At 40.6% G+C, this 18,172-nt stretch overlaps 2 protein-coding genes across 7 annotated transcripts in view; one reads left to right on the plus strand and one right to left on the minus strand.

Moving 5' to 3' along the window:
• The first annotated feature begins 1,461 nt into the window (after positions 1–1,461).
• On the plus strand, positions 1,462–12,214 carry LOC138948113 (uncharacterized). Its single transcript, XM_070319633.1, has 7 exons — positions 1,462–1,601; positions 5,474–5,645; positions 8,608–8,715; positions 9,297–9,425; positions 9,885–10,036; positions 10,603–10,845; positions 11,597–12,214. Exons 2-7 carry the CDS (start codon positions 5,505–5,507, stop codon positions 11,817–11,819), a joined length of 996 nt encoding a protein of 331 aa, XP_070175734.1. The 5' UTR covers positions 1,462–1,601; positions 5,474–5,504; the 3' UTR covers positions 11,820–12,214.
• A 403-nt stretch (positions 12,215–12,617) lies between these two features.
• The window catches only part of LOC138949254 (alpha-(1,3)-fucosyltransferase C-like), a 34,977-nt gene continuing 29,422 nt past the window's right edge, over positions 12,618–18,172 (minus strand). For all 6 annotated transcript variants that reach the window (XM_070321033.1, XM_070321032.1, XM_070321037.1 and 3 more), the window contains 2 exons: positions 16,963–17,335; positions 12,618–15,064 (listed from right to left, as the gene is read on the minus strand). In XM_070321033.1, coding sequence (XP_070177134.1) covers positions 14,738–15,064; positions 16,963–17,335 — 700 coding nt within the window. In that variant the 3' untranslated portion in view covers positions 12,618–14,737. The remainder of the gene's footprint in view (positions 15,065–16,962; positions 17,336–18,172) is intronic.

Genomic DNA, 18,172 nt, shown 5'->3' on the forward strand with positions numbered 1-18,172 from the left:
CAACTTTTCAAAGACCAAAAAGTACACTCATGTTTCAAGCATTGATTAATCTTGTCTTTCCCGTTGACTATAATCTTTTACTTGCATTAAATATTCCATAATAACAATGAAAAGTCAACATTTTGGCGCAGAACGCTTGAAATGTGTCAATATTCTCTGCTCCCCTTTTACAAGTGCATTTAAATAATAAAATAATTCTGGAATATGGTACGCATACTTCTTATGCTAAAGCGCAAACAACAATAATACGATAAAATGTCTTTGTGTGAAAGTTATGATGCAATTTGTGGAGCAACTCACCTCGCTTTGCCGCCGCGTGAGAGCTGAAATGGATTGAACCGGAGCGTGGGTGGTTTCTTCGTATCAACCGGTTATACGGTGTGTTCGTTAGACCTCAATAGCTATATACAGATTTGTGGTGGCCTGCAGTACTAATACATGTATTGCTATTATACAGTCTCGTCGGATGGCTGTTTGTTTTTCATATTCTTCAACCTTTTTGGGTTTTCGGGAACGTTTTAATTTTGTTCCCTTTCTCAGTTCTGTCTCGTCGGACGGAGTTTATTGACACGAGAAAAATGGCGCAGAGCGATCCTAAATGGCGCGGGCAAGTTCTTCAAAGTTAAAAACTTAATTGGTCAAAATACTGTAGAACAAGATATCAGAAATTAGTTTGGGATTCCATTTTTGCAGTAAAATTCTTCGACTTTAATAACCAGCTCTGTAGCCAGTTGGTCGCTATCAGCGTGGGTTCGATCCCCACGTTCGGCGAGAGATTTATTTCTCGGAGTCAACTTTGTGCAGACTCTCTTCGGTGTCCGAACACCCCCGTGTGCACACATGCGCACGAAAAAATCCCACGTTCACAGCGAAAGTCTCAGGGCTTGGAAAACACGAAGACACGCATGCATCATCTCTCGTCTCCGATTACCATGATCGTATTTCGATACTTTGACGAGACAAACCCAATGCTGGTGTGTCGAAGAAGACAGCCACAGCGGGCTTGTTCGAATCAAAGTATCACACCATATCTTCAACGTATTACCAATGCCTGTCCCAATATAGACCAGTCGGTCTAAGAGGACGTTAAACCCTAATAGTCAGTCAGTCTTTTTGTTGTCATCTACACCTTACGCAGAAACGCAAGACAGTTTGTTCTAGCGCCTATGATCGAGCCATCCTGTTGAAACCAGTTTCAACACTTGATGACAGGGGTGCTGTCAATCGACAATTGGAAGTCAGTCCTCCAGCCAGAAATGGAAGTCATTAATATTCTCACGCCTTAATCCGATGACGAGTCCGGCTAATTTTAACTGCAGTTTCCAGAAAAGGAGCTGCGCAGATTTGTAGCGCCACCCCTACTGGCTAGGCCCAGGTTGTGTAACGCTGCGCAGGTGTGATTCTAAAAGTTCCGACATGGTTGGGCAGGATTATGCTAATTATGTGTGTGGTATAAAACAACATGCAAATCAATTCGTGCGGGGTGTTGGACTCAACGGTTTCCACAGCGTCAAAAAAAAATTTCCGACAGTAGAACTGCTCGTCTGGACATCTTGAGATCAGCAAATTCAAAGAAAAGGATTCTACTGTCTATCTAGGAGGTAAGGATGTTATTTTTATTATGATATTTTTGGTACTCATTATCCTTAGACAACTTGTCATTGCGATGACTCAAACTGATTTAAAGTAGAATTGATACTTTTATGTAATGTTGTTGTGAAGTTATGCGATATTATTTGTGTTTGTGACTTTACTGAATAAAAAAAGTTTTTCTGCGAAATAATTCCGACTAATTGCAGTATGGAGATTGAATATGGTGTCTTTCAAGCTTGACATCATATGCATATCCTTTGCTTATGATTTGGATGTCATGAATAGGCCTACATCACATTTTGCATTTCTTTACTAAAGGATGAACATTGCGAATGTGATGTGGATTTGCTTTTGCATAAACATATGAAAGCAAAACAAGTTTAATTAATAGATTCATATCAGTATCAAATACCTGCTTCTTAATAAAAAGGTACACAAAAAAGGAGCGTCCCATATAATTTGAATTTTAACGAGATTTAAAAAAACCCATTGCATCTGAGTAGTATACAGAGTAAACACGAGATTCATAACAAATACATAAAATAAAGACCGGGAATTAGATACAGAATTTCACTGATGTTTAGACTTTTCTTCAAATTTGTCGAAGTCATATCATGCAAACATTTAATCTCGTTGTTAGCCTGTTATACAGTTTTCACCTGTCGCCCACACCTGAGCTGATAACGTACGTTATAATTCGCATGCAGGCAACATTTAAAGATACAGGGGCTCACATCCATGAGAGGTGGCATAAGACAAATTTCCTGGACAATTTAAAAGTGATAGGACATTTGTCCTGAACAAAAATTAATCCACAGGACTTTTTGGGGCAACAAAACGCGAAGGGAGGCAACTGTCAACCGGCTAGGAGCATTCAGAGTTGCGACCCTTGGAAGCTCTTTTCTATAAATAGCATACACAGTCTCCTTAAGTTTCGTCTGCTTTAAGAGATACATCGTTTCGTAAAACATCAATAAAATAGCAAATCAAACTGTAAATTGGAAAGTTCCAGTTGACAATGTCAGTATCAAATGAAAGCATAATCGGACAATGACCACTTTGTGACAAAAACATTAGGACATATGTCCCCTGGCATGAAAAATGTATGGGACATTTGGAAAAAAATATCCGTGTATGTCCGATGTCCGACGTGGATGTGAGCCCCTGAAGATACAATCTTTTCTGTTTACCTTGTAGTTCAATTAAATATGTCATTTCTTAATGTTATGCACTTTTTAATTTAACTATACGCTGGTGCAATTTGCTTTTGCCAGGATCCACTGGAATAAAACAAAATCCCTAGCATGCCAGAAACGAACGTTAGAATTCAACAAAGCAGTCGTGGCATTTCCGTTAAAGTACAACTGTTTTTGAAATTGCACAAAGTTCAGACCATTTTTCCTACACAATGTGTTACTTTGTGGACGGATCATACATTAGCCGAAATTAGTGTACACGAAGTATGAAGTAACTCGGTCAACAGATGTAGAAGTTATTAGCATTTTTGAAGGTTGCATATATTTTTTGGTTCGTGCCATTTCTTATTGTACCTTTTAATAAAAAAAACCCACCCAACTCGTTTGTTCCTGCCAGGATCCACTGAAATCAAAGAAAATCTGCCAGCATTCCAGAAAACGTACGTTAAAATTCAACGAAACAGTCGTTACATTTCTTCAAGTACATTGGAATAGAACTAAACATTCGTGTAATTTCTTAATGTACCTTTTCATTCAACAAAATATAAAGTTGTCCCGTTTGTTCCTGCCAGGATTCACTAGAATAAAAGAAATTGTCATCATTTTCACGAGTTTTCATTCACAAACACCTGGGAAATAAATCTCATGTTCCCCATGCAATAAATCCCTGGTTACCATAGTTGCAGGAAGCAGGTTATACATGGATAATCAAAAGCAAACCCAATAGAAACGCTCGGGGATTCTTCGGCTCTTTTCATTGGCGTTTCCCCAGACCTAAACAGACGACACGACACTGCTTCGCAAAGTTCCAAAAACGAACTGGCAAACTGGCAAAAGTAAACAAAAAACAAAACTACTTTATGACAGATCATAAATTCATCACAAACAAATGAAACCTAGCGATATGTTTTGTCTTATTACAAAGTCATGGAGTGCGTGTATCTGTGTTTCGATACACAGACGTTCGGAGAAACACGAACGTCAAGTTCAAGTCAATCCAATTGACCCATGACACACACCTTTTGACCCGTGCACAAGACGTTGTATCGATAAACGAAGCGCAAATAAGAAATAATAATAAAAGCAAAGAACATAGCAACAAGATATGCTAACATCTAACAAAGCCGATCAAGCAGAATGACATGTCTAATGAAAAACAAAGAGGCAATGAGTCGGAAACAAGATCGCGATTCTTTCCTTCGCTGCACGACGCAAATCTTCTGTGACCTTTGACCCAACGTAGCTTCCACATTCGACCACTAAGCTTAATATTTACAACTGAAAACCGAGGGGGTGGAATACTGAGAGGAACCTACAGAACTGCGCATCCTCAAACCTGACATATTTATCCAAACATTTTATGAACTCAAAACACAGAAAGTTGCTTTCACACGCCAGCTTTGATTGCAACAACGTGCTGGGGCCCCAAACCATGTGTTATGAAAACGAAACTCGTGTTTCAAAGCATGGCTCCCTATGTTGATTTGACACTTATTTTCTTACTACCAAAATGATGACAAAAACGATGTTTGGTGGTTTTTTGTCAGACCATCTTTTTTTGTCGGTCCTCGGGGGTATCGACTTCGGCCTTGGTAAAAATAAAAAGTCGCGTAAGGCGAAAATACAACATTTAGTCAAGTAGCTGTCGAACTCACAGAATGAAACTGAACGCAATGCCATTTTTCAGCAAGACCGTATACTCGTAGCATCGTCAGTCCACCGCTCATGGCAAAGGCAGTGAAATTGACAAGAAGAGCGGGGTAGTAGTTGCGCTAAGAAGGATAGCACGCTTTTCTGTACCTCTCTTTGTTTTAACTTTCTGAGCGTGTTTTTAATCCAAACATATCATATCTATATGTTTTTGGAATCAGGAACCGACAAGGAATAAGATGAAAGTGTTTTTAAATTGATTTCGACAATTTAATTTTGATAATAATTTTTATATATTTAATTTCCAGAGCTTGTTTTTAATCCAAATATAACATATTTATATGTTTTTGGAACCAGAAAATGATGGAAAATAAGATGAACGTAAATTTGGATCGGTTTATAATTTTTATTTTTTTGTTTACAATTTTCAGGTGTTTAATGACCAAAGTCATTACTTAAATTTTAAGCTACCAAGCTGAAATGCAATACCGAAGTCCGGGCTTTGTCGAACATTACTTGACCAACATTTCAACCAATTTGGTTGAAAAATGAGGGCGTGACAGTGCCGCCTCAACTTTCACGAAAAGCCGGATATGACGTCATCAAAGTCATTTATCAAAAAAATGAAAAAAACGTTCGGGGATTTCATACCCAGGAACTCTCATGTCAAATTTCATAAAGATCGGTCCAGTAGTTTAGTCTGAATCGCTCTACACACACACACAGACACACACACACACAGACAGACACACACACGCACGCACACACGCACACACATACACCACGACCCTCGTTTCGATTCCCCCTCGATGTTAAAACATTTAGTCAAAACTTGACTAAATGTAAAAATGAAACAAAAGACGATATGCTCTCCCTCGGACCGACAAAAAAGCTGGTCTATCAACAAACCATCAAACATCTTATAATATGCAGAATGCCAGAATACGTACATTAAAATTCAACTAAACGGTCGTGCCATTCCTTACTGTACTTTTTAATTGAAAAAAACCCACCTACTCGTTTGTTCCTGCCAGGATCCACTGGAATCGAAGAAAATCTGCCAGCATGCCAGAGAACGTGACAGAGAACACTGGCAAGACAGTGTGTGAGCTGAAGCTGCCAGAGCAGAAAGAGTTTGATGGCAGGCCCTTCCCTTTGACCCTGGGAACTGAGGCGTTGACGGATCTACCCTCTGCTCTGGAATGGGTCAGATTGATTTCTTATTTGTCTATTTTTTTTAATCATTTTTGTATTATTTGATTGATTGGTTGTTGTTTGTTTGGTGTTGTTGGTGTTGTTATTGTTATTTCTTGTGTTCCGTCTTTTCCGGGGCGGGGATATAGCTCAGTTGGTAGCGCGCTGGATTTGTATTCAGTTGGCCGCTGTCAGCACGAGTTCGATCCCAGGTTCGGCGGAAATTTATTTCACAGAGTCAACTTTGTGTGCAGACTCTCTTCGGTGTCCGAACCACCCCCCGTGTATACTACATTGGGTGTGCACGTTAAAGATCCCACGATTGACAAAAGGGTCTTTCCTGGCAAAATTGCTTAGGCACAGTTAATAATTGTCTACCATACCCGTGTGACTTGGAATAAGGCCGTGAAAGGTAAATATGCGCCGACATGGCTGCAATCTACTGGCCGTATAAAATTTCATCTCACACAGCATCACTGCAGAGCGCCTAGAACTGTACCCACGGAATATGCGCGATATAAGCCTCATTGATTGATTGATTTTCCATTCCGTTTCTGCACGTACTCCTCTCCTACAAAGTTGGCATGATTGTTGAAAGTGTTCGCTGGGTATGTGTGTATACATAGTGTGTATAGCATATTATGAATATTGTGTGAACAGTACCTGTGGTGATTTTTGTCCGTAAGGTTAATTGTTTTATGTAGGTTGTAAATTTAATTGTTCTATTCTGTATATGTTCTTTTGTAAAGGGCCTAGAGCCATTGGTTAAGCACTTACTAATGTCCAGTTATTATCATTCTTCTTCTTCTTTATTTGCCAAGAGAATGAATCAGATTTGACGTTGATTCATAGTCAGATAAGCAGCTGTGTAGCTATTTGACCATTTTTTTCTTTACCCAACAAAGCCAGATACAAATTGAATTGAGACTAATTTGGTTACAGATCAGTGTAGTTTACAGCACATTTTAAATGACAAAACGATTACTTAGGAAGACAATCCAGACACCAACACTTTTAACCACTTGACTGCAGGAGAAATACGTATAGGTTACAACACGAGTGGTTTTTTATATGGCTTGTATTTCAGTCAAGACCCAGCGGATGAATATCATCGGGAGACACGAGCCTCTGGCGAGTGGCTCTCGATTGATATTCCCGCTGGGTCTTGACTGAAATACAAGCCATATAAAAAACCACGAGTGTTGTAATCTGTATATCCCATTCTACCATCAAACACAAAGTGTAGACTACTAGCGGCACTGTTGCGATCTGTGCAGTGTAAAACATTGTTGCCAGCGAGACTTAGCCCTTTTGCAACCTTAAACTAAGTGACAGTCGCTGAAAAAATAAAACGAATGAGTGCATCGATAAGTACGCGGTAACACTACTTTCAGACCATTTAAAAGCTTTAAGTAAAGGTTCATAAGTTGCAAGAAAGTAATGAAGTCGTATAGAAATTAATTTAGTTGAAGCGCACAATTCTTTTGTTTTGCGTTTCAGGTCGGCAGAACGGGCGAAACGGGTTTGGGACCCATTTGGCTTACTCGATTCAGAATCGATTCCACGTTGTTTTTCTCGAACGTGTGTAATTAGGCTTATTGACAGAGAAGCAAATTTTAGGGAACAAATATGTAGGTTTAGATTTAACCATTTGCTCCCTATTTGAAATGTATCTACGTGATAAACTGTTTTGCGAGTGTGTTTGCATGGATGAACTTAAACTGGTATGGGTGAGAGGAAAACGCGACCGACACGTCTGTCACCGCCGATTGATTGCATTTTGAAGGAATATGACTGGATTACGGAAAAATACACACATGTTAAGTTCTCGGATACCTTCATCGCCAATGTGGACTTACTGCAGAGCCAGGCAAAAGAGTAGACTTGCTCGCGAAACACGTGAAACAGCCGATAGATTGATAGCGAAGCCCAACCGTGCCAGGTAAGGACGGTCTCAAAAGTCGTCTGCTAACGAAGCAAGGGAGAGTACTCGTGTTTTTGTTTTGGTTCGCTAGCATCTGGTTATCTTGTAAGTTGAATGTTCGTTTTTTTCGACCTGCATTGCTTTCATAATGAAAGAAACGTTTGCTTATTGCATCTCATACATCAGATCAGTTCTGAGATTCATTTTTGCGTGCAACTGATATGGTTTTCTGAGCCGTGCAATACGATTTTGGAACTTCATACAAATGTGTCACATTGTTCGGCGCGAGGTCAAAGGTCGGGAGCAAAGTAGTTCTTCGCCCAAATCGGAATCTGCACTATCATATATTTTTTTGAGTCCATGATGTATTTATTGAGCTATAAAAATACAACATATATACCCATACTGAAGTAACAGAGACAAAGAAGGGAGGTCATGGGATATGATTGAAATATAAGATACAAATCGTAACGTACAGGTACCAGCCAAAACATTTTATCCAGGGGAAGCAATCAGCTCAAACTGCAGTCTAAGAACTATTTACAGCTGTTGTTTCCTTTGTCATAGTTTTGATTCTTGAGGCTGTCACAGGTTATTATGTACATGCTATTATTGCAGTCATACGGTTTTGGGGACCCAACACACACACAAACACACACACACACACCCACACACACACACACACTCGCACGCACGCACGCACGCACGCACGCATGGACACACACACACACACACACACACACGCACACACACACACACACACACACACACACACACACACACACACACACATTCTTGAAGGCACTGTCTTTCCCTCACACATCTGGGCAAGCTTTGACGTTGGATATGATCATTCCTCCACTTGGACACATACCACAAATTAAAAGCGTGGTTGCCGGAGGCTGTTGATTTTGTTGTTGTGTTTGATTCAGTGAAGAGATGGTTTTACCTTCTGTAAAACCCTCGGCAGATCTGAGATGATACATGTGTGCATTTCTCATTGGCTGACGAAGAATGTCAATGTGTTTTTTTTCTCTCGGTGTGTTGTAGGTTCAAAACCAGAAATCCACAACTGATGAGCTGCTGGTTGAAAACGGAGCAATAGTGTTCAGAGGTTTCCCCATCAAAACTCCTCAAGATTTCGACAGCTTCGTCAAGGTGAGGACCAACACACAGTTGAAGCTGAGTGTGAAGTCGTGGAGGGTGTTGCAAAAGAGGTGGGAGTGTATTTTGTGAGTGTGTGTGAGTGTGTGTGTGTGTGTGTGTGTGTGTGTGTGTGTGTGTGTGTGTGTGTGTTTGTCGATGTGTGTGTGTGTGTGTGTGTGTGTGTGTTAGTGTTAGTGTGTGTATGTGTGTGTGTGTGCGTGCGTGCGTGAGTGAGTGTGTTAGAGTTGGTGTTAGTGTGTGTGTTAGTGTGTGTGTGTTAGTGTGTGTGTGTGTGTGTGTGTGTGTCTGTCGATGTGCGTGCGTGTGTGTGTGTGTAAGTGTGTGTAAGTGTTTGTGTGTGTTTGTGTGTGTTAGTGTTAGTGTTAGTGTGTGTGTGTGTGTGTGTGTGTGTGTGTGTGTGTGTGAGAGAGAGAGAGAGAGAAAAACCAATCAGCTTTACTTAGGAAAATACATATCTCCAACCAGGAAGAGCAAACAACAATGATACCACGGGGGTGGTGGTTCCCGACATTTTTCAATATTACTTTCAACCCCCCCATATCCATGGCAATACCTTTTTATTTCTGCAACAGGCATTTGGAGGTGAACCGCTGGAGTATGTGGGAGGGGCAGCCCCCAGGACAGTGGTGACAGGTAACGTCTTCACAGCCAACGAGGCACCTCCCGATATGCTCATCCCGTTCCATCATGAAATGGCACAGGTAATGCCTAGGTGGCGGGAAAAGGGGCATAGGGGGGGGGGGGGGGGTGTTCTGGTGGGGTTGGGTGGATTGGGGCTGGTGGCAATAGCAACTGTATTTTTCAGGATTTGTTTTAAATAGTGTTCAGTGAAAGCAGTAGATAATTTCATAAATGAATAAAGAGAGTATTAGATAGATAAACAAATCTTTATCTTCACATGGAAAAAAAATAGAAAAAAGGAAAGACAGAAAGTAAGAAAAGAAATGTAATTCAACGAATTAAACAATCTATCTTCACCAAGTTCTTTGACTGTGGCAGAAAAAAATCAACAAATCAATCAATCAATTACTAAGATAATTAATGCATCAGTAACTCAATACATCGATAATTTTTACTGAGTTGATAAGTAAGCGAAAAAAGATAGATAAATGAATAGAAAGATATAAACTCAATCAATTTATCAATATAACTTTCATCAGGTACCAACGTTCCCAAGCCGCCTGTTCTTCTACTGTGACGTGGCGCCCCCTAGTGGTGGCCAGACCCCTCTAGCTTTGTCCAACGTGGTGTACCGACGAATGCAGCAGCTGCACCCTGACTTTGTCACCAGGCTGGAGACCGAAGGAGTCAGGTGCGTGGTGAACATGGTGTGTCAAAATAGCAAAATTCCTATATTATACATGAAATCGCGGAATTGCTAATCTTTCTTGGTAGATATGTTTCGCCGAAATCGCGTAGTTTCAAACTTCTTTATAACATTTTTCACCGACTTTGCGGAATTGCCAGTTTGGAGGTAACGCGTCGTACTGAAATTGCGGAAATGCCAATCTTTTTTGTAGCATTTTTTGTCAGTTTCATAAATTTGTCATTACTTTAATAATGTTGTTATGCCGACATCACTGGATTGCCATTTTCCGATTCAACTGGGAAATGTGCATGTTAAACATGACTTATTGTACGCATTGTGCCTACTTTTTTTTTCTCTCCAAATTTGATGATGGGTGGAAAAACAATCACGATAGGTGAGTCGTCCAAGCATGTCATCCCAAAGGCTTCATTCTGGTTCATCTAGTTTATTTTTTTTTACTTCAAGTTTGATCTTCATGTTGGGTTGTGGGGGGAGGGGGGTACGTGTTATGGAAGGGTGAGTCTCTCAAGCATGTCCTCCGCTTCATTAGTTTCACCATATCCATCCAGATACACGCGAGTGCTGCCAGACGGCGACGACCCGAGCTCCCCTATCGGCAGAGGCTGGCAGTCCACTTTCCAGACGACAGACAGAGAGGAAGCACAGCGTAAAGCAGCGGCCCAGGGAACGTCCACAGAATGGCTGGACAACGGTTGTCTCAAGACCGTCACTGCGTGTCTGCCGGCTGTACGGGTGGAGGAGAGAACGGGCCTCAAGACCTGGTTCAACTCCGTCATCGCTGCATACAGAGGGTCAGTTGAAGTTGAAGTCTTGTGTGTTTTTGGAAAGAATCAAAACACAACAGTTTGAGGTTATTGGAATGTTTAATTATTGACAAAACAAAACGATACATTTACGTAAATACCGTTCCAATAACCTACAACTCTTGTTTTTTTTAATTCTGACTTTTGGAACGTTTGGAATTTTTGCAGTCAATCTGTTTGATTTTTGATTTTTGATTTTTGGAAAGGGTAAAGAGAGCGGTGTTTGAACATTGACAGAGGACATGAACTCCTGCTTTACCAAAAGCTACAAGCCCAATGAATTTGAGCCATGTGACAGGTTGCTGCATTCGACTCAACGGGCGATCGTCTCCTTTCATATCATTTCATTTTTCTCTATTATCCTAATGCCGAGAGTCGCGTGTTTACGTGTAATCAGCCAGCTACACTTAAGGCAGAATGACCGAGGTCTTTTACGTGCCACACCCAATGGTCTTGAAAGCGGACATACAGACGTACACCTTTACCGGGTACAGATAATGAACTTAGAACAAATACCAATGGCTTGTATGCTATATTGCGGATTAAATTCTTGTTCTCTTGTTCTCTCTTGTTCTCTTTGCTTAGAAAGCAATGCTGTTCTCAGTGTCTGGCGAGAATGATATTCAGAACCAGGAGGAATAGTTACCAGTATATCTGTTTTGGGATTTTTGCTGAAAACAGTTATATATCTGCCAATCAACCAACTCCTAGAATTCGGATTTTTATTGTTCCTTACTAGATGGAGAGATTCACGCAACTGTCCAGAGAAAGCTGTGACGTTTGGTGACGGCAGTCCAATGCTCCCTAACGTCATGGATGACCTTGACGCTGTGTTCAGTGACGTCGCTGTCGCCGTGACGTGGCAGAAAGGTGACGTCATCCTGGTAGACAACCGCCTTGTACTTCACTCTCGGCGATCGTTCACCCCTCCTCGTAGAATTTTGGCTTGTCTTATCAAGTGAACAAAAAGTTTGTCTCCGCATGTCTCAGTTTGTGATTTTCAGGTGGCTCATTCTGCAAAGATGCTTCCTGCATTTATTTTATTTTTTATTTTATTCACGCGTCTGTATGAAAAGTTTGCTCTATTATTTGTGTTTGCTTGTGTGTGTGTGTGTGTGTGTGTGTGTGTGTGTGTGTGTGTGTGTGTGTGTGTGTGTGCGCGTGTGTGCGTGTTTCTTTGGTAAATCTTTACTCAAAGGTAGGACAAATATTGAACAAAAAGTGTGTCAATAGATTTTCTCAACAGGGTGCCAATGTATTGAGTATTTTGGTGCTTATACAATATATTCAGTGCTTTTAGTCTTGGATCTGGCATTAATAGAGTCGTGTTTTGTAAATAAAAGATTGCTGTTTTTAACACCTCCTTTTGTTGTTTTCTAAATGCTCGTCGTTCGTTTATCTAGCTGTGCTTGCGTGGTCCCTGTGTCTAAAAGCACCAAACGTATACAGTGTATTTTATTCTGTGTATTTGTGTCTTTTTTGTGTGAAATTACAGAAATACTGGAAAAATTCACTCGTGTAATGCCCCATACACACACACACCCACACACACACACACACACACAAATCCACACACACACACACCCACACACACACACACACGCAAAGGGGATACGTCTTGTAGGGGTGGGGTGGGGGGGGGGGGGTCGGTGTCACAGAAAGTTCCCCCGTAGTTTACCATAGTTTTAAATTTTGTTAAAGTAGAACACCTAATCGTCAACTCGCAAACAGTACATTTTGATCATCAATTGCATTCATCATAAACTTCATACAGTCCACTTTTATTCACCTTGAAATATAAGTAGTATTAACCCGCGGAGACAATTTCCAATAAGAGGGACCACGTTTGATATTTACAAACTGAATTTTGAGTTCAAGCAAACGATGATCTGTGTGTGGTACTGACAAAATATTACAAAAAAGGGTTTTATCAAATAAATGATCAGAAACGAAAATATAATCGAGACGACGGGCTATAAAGGGGTTCTTCCTACTCCAGGAAAACTCCCTTTCATCTGTGTGAAACAGGCGCCATACATCATTTAAGACATTATTATTTAAGAATTGCTGGAAATTTACCACATCAACCGTTTTATGCTTTTCTCCACTTACAATATCTAAATCGTTATTCAAAACACAATTAAAATCACCACAGATTATTTTCTCACCATCTAAATTTTCTAAATACTCATTTACTTGTTTCCACAATTGACTTTTTTCCAAAGAATTATTAGGAAAATAAACGTTCACCACGTAAAAACAATTGTTATCCGAAATAATTTTCACACATAATATTCTTTCTGTTTTAAACATTATTTCCACATCACAACTGTAACGTCAATTAAATTAACACATAAACACATGTTTTCCCCACAACACATAAACTTGGAAAATATTTGTTCCTATTCCTGTTTCACAAATAAATAGTTTATATCTTTGTAGCTTTATTCAAACGTTCTATGTTGTTATATTCATTTATCTTTTTTTTCTTTTTTTTCTGTCCTTTATATTTTTTTTTATTTAAAAAAAAATGTTTTAACACATTCATTTTTTGCATGAAAAGTATACTTAAGAGTCTTGTCACATCTAGACTGCGTTCTTTGTATATTCAGGAATCAGGCGGTCACTGAGACTAGCACAGGATTTAAAGTACACTTTGAAAATGATACCATAAGATCAATAGATCAGCTTATTATGCACAAGGAATGTATCTAGGAAGGACAACATTGACAACAATGTCAATCCAAAACGGAATTCTTCAAAACAGATATGTATACATGCAAGGCAAGAATGGAATTGTTCAAGACAAAAATTAATATGCAACACACGAATCGAATTGTTAAACACTAGTACGTAACGCAATCAGAATAAATAATCAACATATGCCACGCAAGAACGGAATCCCAAGAATGGAAATGTTCAACACAGACATGCCACACCAGCATGGAATTTAAAAAAAATAAACATGCAAAGCAAAAATGAAATTTGTCTACTTAATATGCAACGCAGGAATGGAATGGTTCAACACAGATACAGTATGCAACACAAATCCAATAACAAATAGTCTGCCATCGTTCCAAAATTAATTCAGAATCAACAAACAAGAAAAGTACTAGTATGCCATTGGAACATTATATTCATGACAAAACAAAACATTACACAGGAATAGAATCATTCAAAAGAGACAAACCACGCAAGAACGGAATGATTTAACACAGATATGCAACACAAGAATTGAATTGTTCAACACAGCTACGAAACGTAACAATGGAATTATTCAAAATAGATATGCATCACAATAATGGAATTGGTCCCCAAAAATATGCAAGTCGAGAATATGGAATTGTTCAAAACAGATATACAGCGCAAGCCTGGAAATATTCAACACACCAAAGATAACAACGAGCCTATCTCAGTCATGAGCAAACAAAGTGCTCTAAAATTCCCACATTCTTTCTTCATTCAACCTCGTTAAAGTGTTGTCGAACGCTGAAAACCTCGTTAAAGTGAAAATTCCGATATATCCAAACTGATTTAGTACGGTAATGATGGAAAGATTGAAACACACGTTATCAAACAATCACACATGTCGAAAGAATGCGAATTTTAACCCTGTCGCAAAATGATTGAGCAACATGCAATGCATTAATGAGATCGGAAACACACGCAAGCACGCACACCACCACCCCCACACACACACATTACACACACACGAGCGCGCGAACACACACACGAGCGCGCGAACACACACACACACACACACACACACACACACACACACACACACACACACACACACACACAGCCACAACCCAACCCCACACCAACACACAAATGTCACGCAACCCTTCCCAAAACAATTGCCCTCCCCCTTCCCCTCTCACCTAATATCTTTAGGGGGATAACAGTTCTCCCGATCAAACCACTCAGCAATGTCAGGCACTGTTTTGCCGTATGTGTCCAAATCCCACAACCTCTTACACATCTCACAGTAAGACACCGACTCGTAGTGATAGTGCATGTAATAGATGTCCCCCATGTTGTTCCTGATTGGCCAGTCTTCGTAGAGGGGCTGGTACTCGTCCTTGGCCTTGAGGATTTTGATGTACTCCTCCGGGTGAATATCGAGGTGGAGCAGGTGCTCCGCCAGATCCTTGGCGGATTTGAAGTCCGCTGTGTTGACGAATATCCCTTTGGGTGCATGATTCTGTGAGACAGAAAGTGGGAATGTGAGCCCGAATTGTGAGGCTGTAAGACATAAGACATGAGGCTGTAAGACATAAGACATGAGGCTGTAAGACATAAATGTGATACAGTGGAACCCCATTTTTAAGACCTCAACAAAATCTGAAAAATTATGGTCTTAAAAAGGAGTAAGTCTTTAAATGGGGGTAAATTTACAGAGGTTATGAACCGTCCGCTCTGTTGACGAAGATGCCTGTTGGTGCGTGATTCTGTCGGACAGAAAGTGTAGGATAAGGATAAGATTTCATAATTATAGTCCTGTGAGGTTACCTTCATGGAAATTCGACTGCTTTCTCAGTGGGAAAGCGAGCTGCCATACAGTCAAGCGCTACCCATTTTTGGGGTCTTTTTCATGCAGTGCCCTTACGACCCCGGCGGGTTACGGGTTACGAGATAAGTAAGCAGTAAGTAAGTATTCATGCTTGAATGTGAGTCCGAATTTTCAGGCTCTAAGATACAAATGGTTTAGGCCTGTTGGTGCGTGATTCTGTCAGACAGAAAGTGGGAATGTGAGCCCCAATTGTGAGGCTGTAAGACATAAATGTGATAAATAGAGAATACTACATGGCTTGCTGTGTCGTACCAGATTTACACGAGTTGTTTTTTTCAAAATATTGAACTGCGAGCGAAAGCGAGACAATGTATTTAGTGGACAATGTATTTTCAATCTCGGAGGGATTCAATTAGGCTTTGGTGGGCGTCAATCCACGATGAAGACCGAGTCAAAATCATCTAAACTTACATGTGTTACACTTGATTCTATTGATCCGAAGTGTCATTTTTTGTGTAAAGAAAGGCCACATTGTCATGCTGATTTTTTGCAGAACCCTCGCTTATAAATAATACATTGTGAGCATGGATGATGTGTGAGTGAGTGAGTGTGTGTGTGACGTGGTTTCAGCGCACGCCTGTGTGTGTGGTGTCTCAGTGTCTGTGAGTGTGCGTGTTTGTGAGAGAGAGAGAGGGGCGATTAATTTGTTCTTTGCTGGGGGTATGCAGTGCCTTGGCAATGCACTTCTACTTAATTATCAAGTTAATAAATTATATGTTTACTACATGCATTGGTCAGATAAGACTTTGCTTCCATACTTTTGATACTGCATTTTAAGGTTAGGACGGTTTGTAGTGCTTGGCAATGTACTTATACAAATCGATTTCGGAAAATTAATTTTAATCATAATTTTCATATTTTTAATTTTCAGAGCTTGTTTGTTATCCAAATATAATATATGTATATGTTTTTGGAATCAGAAAATGACGAAGAATAAGATGAAAATATTTTTGGATCGTTTAATAAAAAAATAATTTTAATTACAAGTTTCTGATTTTTAATGACCAAACCCATTCATTAGTTTTTAAGCCACCAAGCTGAAATGCAATACCAAAGTCCGGCCTTCGTGGAAAATTCATTTGCCAAACTTTCAATCAATTTCATTGAAAAATGAGGGTGTGACAGTGCCGCCTCAACTTTTACAAAAAGCCGGATACGACGTCATAAAAGGTATTTATCCAAAAAAAAAGAAAAAAAACGTCCGGGGATATCATTCCCAGGAATTCTCATGTCAAATTTCATAAAGATCGGTCCAGTAGTTTAGTCTGAATCGCTCTACACACACACACGCACAGACAGACAGACACACACCCCCACCCCCCCACACACACACACATACACATACACATACACCACGACCCTCGTCTCGATTCCCCCTCTATGTAAAAACATTTAGTCAAAACTTGACTAAATGTAAAAAGAAGTGTCTTAAAATGGGGCTAAATTTACAGAGGTTATATGAACCAAAAATATGACAAAGCAAAGTCTTAAAAGTGGGAGGTATTTTCATTGAGGGTCTTATATCTGACCTTATATTCGTTGCTGCCTCGCGCCACCACCACCGTGTCGGCCTCCAGGTAGCGGAAGAACTTCTCCGTGATGTAGTCCTTGCAGAAGGCGTTCTCAAAGGCGAAGTAGAACTTGTAGTCTGCGTTGATCATCTTGTAGCACGAGTCGTCAGAGCTCCGGGGGCATTTGTTCTTTGCGCATCCGCCGTACGCATCCACCGGGATAAAGTCTCGCAGCAGCTTGATGTACTTCTCGCGGCGGCCATGCGTGTCACAGTGACTGACCATCCACGCGGCGAACTTGGTCTTCTTGGCCAGAATGGCCGTGTAGTTCTTGACCGGTGGGTTTCGCTTGACCAGTTTGCCGTACAGGTCGACAATGTCCGAGTCGAACCTAGAGAAACACCAACACTTCATTTAATTTACTCTATTATTCAAATGCTGGGAAATTGTGGTCGCTTCCTCCCAGAGGAAAGCTGGCGGCAACGAGAGTCGCGCTATCCAGGTGTGTGCATTTTTAGGTGTAATCAGCCACCTGCATGCATGGAAGAATGACCGAGATCTTGTACGTGCCACTGTAGTGACACGGAGGTTGGGCAAGGATATCGTCTCTGAGTCTGCACATAGAGTTGACCCGTGTCCGTCCTTGCCTGGATTCGAACACGTGACCTTAGGATTACAAGTCCAATGCTTTACCAACTGAGCCACCGAGCATGCAACCTTCGAAGTCGGTTTATGGCTGCCTCAACTGATGGCCGGGTTAAAACGGCCATACACGTCAAACCTCACTCGTGCAAAAAACACGAGTGTACGTGGGAGTTTCAACCCATTAACAAAGAAGGAGAAGGAGAAGGAGAAGGAGAAGAAGAAGAAGAAGAAGAAGAAGAAGGAGAAGAACCTGGGGTACAGGATAAAGCCATTGCAAGAGAGAAAAATTAATATCATGCTTTTATTTGGAGACCTGAACAAAAACCAGTTTGAATGCGAAGCGAGAATGTACAAGTAAACTAATTCAGAAAGGCACTCTACTACTCTTTCTCTAAACTGTTCCCTATCATGGTATTACTGTAGTGGAAATTACAACACACACAGACACACACACACACACAGACACACACACACACACACACAGACACACACAAACAAATACACACACACTCTGTCATGCACCCCCCACCACACACACACACACACGCAACCCCCCCCCCCCCCACACACACACACAAGGCCA

The sequence above is a fragment of the Littorina saxatilis genome, linkage group LG15 (genome assembly GCF_037325665.1).
Source record: "Littorina saxatilis isolate snail1 linkage group LG15, US_GU_Lsax_2.0, whole genome shotgun sequence".
NCBI classification, from domain to species: Eukaryota; Metazoa; Mollusca; class Gastropoda; order Littorinimorpha; family Littorinidae; genus Littorina; species Littorina saxatilis.